Source organism: Taudactylus pleione, unplaced genomic scaffold, assembly GCF_031769625.1.
Source record: "Taudactylus pleione unplaced genomic scaffold, aTauple2 ptg001139l, whole genome shotgun sequence".
NCBI classification, from domain to species: domain Eukaryota; kingdom Metazoa; phylum Chordata; class Amphibia; order Anura; family Myobatrachidae; genus Taudactylus; species Taudactylus pleione.
The window spans coordinates 979,476-982,500 of NW_028285540.1; the positions used below are offsets into that span (position 1 = coordinate 979,476).

Genomic DNA, 3,025 nt, shown 5'->3' on the forward strand with positions numbered 1-3,025 from the left:
GGCGTGATCATAGCTGCCCCATGACTATGTATATGTGAGTGCAGCTTAGATGTTCAGGGTTTATCTATGACCAATGAAATATGATGCACATGACTGAAAATCCAGCAATCTACGGTTACAGTGAGGGGAACATTGAATTTCCATGATTCAATGTTGCACAAACAGACACATATGTATTGATGGACAATCCACAGGGAACTGGAAACAGATTAGATACATTTCCTTGTTCTTTATTGTATGTTCTTATACAATTAATGTAAATGTTACATACAGAGAAATGTGAGCTCTGCTTAATGTCCTCATGGAAAAGGACTGAAAATAGTATTTATTAGTGTCAGTAGCTCTGAGAGCTCAGGATCGGTGTTATCCATAAACACGTAAGTAACATAGGTCGTCATCATGGGACAAGTAGTGGCAGTGGATGGAGAGAATCTTCCTGGCTTATCCTAAAAGGAATTAAGAATCTATATGTTATTAGGATTAAGGATAAAAGAACTATTACATAAACACACAATTATATACAACAAACCTATGTATCTTTCCAATTATCTCTCTAATAAATATATATACACACAATTATATACAACATACCTATCTATCCGATTATCTCTCTAATAAATATATATACACAATTATATACAACATACCTATCTATCCAATTATCTCTCTAATAAATATATATACACACAATTATATACAACATACCTATCTATCCGATTATCTCTCTAATATATATAAACACAATTCTATACAACATACCTATCTATCCAATTATCTCTCTAATAAATATATATACACACAATTATATACAACATACCTATCTATCCAATTATCTCTCTAATATATATATATAAACACACAATTATATACAACATTCCTATCTATCCGATTATTTCTCTAATATATATATATATAAACACACAATTATATACAACATACCTATCTATCCGATTATTTCTCTAATATATATAAACACAATTCTATACAACATACCTATCTATCCAATTATCTCTCTAATATACATATACACACAATTCTATACAACATACCTATCTATCCGATTATCTCTCTAATATATATAAACACAATTCTATACAACATACCTATCTATCCAATTATCTCTCTAATATACATATACACACAATTATATACAACATACCTATCTATCCGATTATTTCTCTAATATATATATATAAACACACAATTATATACAACATACCTATCTATCCGATTATTTCTCTAATATATATAAACACAATTATATACAACATACCTATCTATCCAATTATCTCTCTAATATATATAAACACAATTCTATACAACATACCTATCTATCCAATTATCTCTCTAATAAATATATATACACAATTATATACAACATACCTATCTATCCGATTATCTCTCTAATATATATAAACACAATTTTATACAACATACCTATGTATCTTTCCGATTATCTCTCTAATAAATATATATACACACAATTATATACAACATACCTATCTATCCGATTATCTCTCTAATATATATAAACACAATTCTATACAACATACCTATGTATCTTTTCGATTATCTCTCTAATAAATATATATACACACAATTATATACAACATACCTATCTATCCGATTATTTCTCTAATATATATATATAAACACACAATTATATACAACATACCTATCTATCCGATTATCTCTCTAATAAATATATATACACAATTATATACAACATACCTATCTATCCGATTATTTCTCTAATATATATAAACACAATTCTATACAACAAACCTATCTATCCAATTATCTCTCTAATATACATACACACAATAATATACAACAAACCTATGTATCTTTCCGATTATCTCTCTAATAAATATATATACACACAATTATATACAACATACCTATCTATCCGATTATCTCTCTAATAAATATATATACACACAATTATATACAACATACCTATCTATCCAATTAGTTCTCTAATAAATATATATACACACAATTATATACAACATACCTATCTATCCGATTATCTCTCTAATAAATATATATACACACAATTATATACAACATACCTATCTATCTGATTATTTCTCTAATATATATACACACAATTATATACAACATACCTATCTATCCGATTATTTCTCTAATAAATATATATACACACAATTATATACAACATACCTATCTATCTGATTATTTCTCTAATATATATAAACACAATTCTATACAACATACCTATCTATCCAATTATCTCTCTAATAAATATATATACACACAATTATATACAACATACCTATCTATCCGATTATCTCTCTAATAAATATATATACACACAATTATATACAACATACCTATCTATCCGATTATTTCTCTAATAAATATATATACACACAATTATATACAACATACCTATCTATCCAATTATCTCTCTAATAAATATATATACACACAATTATATACAACATACCTATCTATCCGATTATCTCTCTAATAAATATATATACACACAATTATATACAACATACCTATCTATCCGATTATTTCTCTAATAAATATATATACACACAATTATATACAACATACCTATCTATCCAATTATCTCTCTAATAAATATATATACACACAATTATATACAACATACCTATCTATCCGATTATCTCTCTAATAAATATTCTAACTTGCTGCTACATCTTCCTTTCTCCCGGCCCACCCCTTTCTGTGTCACTCCTGTTTGTCTTCCCCTCCCTTAAAGAATGTAAGCTCTTTCGAGCAGGGCCCTCTACCCTCTTGTGCTTCTCCCTACTGTAATTTAATTTATCTCTTACTAGCCACTAGGGCAACCAACACTTGGCTGCTTATGCGGGCGTTAATGTCACTAATATAGCAATGTTTATCCATGTTCTGTATTGTATTGTATTGTAAGTCAATGGTTACTTTTTTGTCTGTACTTTGTAAAGCGCTGCGGAACACTTGTGGCGCCATAAAAATAAATGATAATAATAATAATATACACACAATT

At 27.6% G+C, this 3,025-nt stretch overlaps 1 protein-coding gene across 1 annotated transcript in view; it reads right to left on the reverse strand.

Annotated features, from left to right (window-relative positions):
* Window positions 1-228: 228 nt before the first annotated feature.
* Window positions 229-3,025, reverse strand: part of LOC148453494 (C-type lectin domain family 4 member K-like) — a 108,785-nt gene continuing 105,988 nt past the window's right edge. Inside the window, exon 5 of the mRNA XM_088462049.1 lies at window positions 229-446. Coding sequence (XP_088318175.1) covers window positions 442-446 — 5 coding nt within the window. The 3' untranslated portion in view covers window positions 229-441. The remainder of the gene's footprint in view (window positions 447-3,025) is intronic.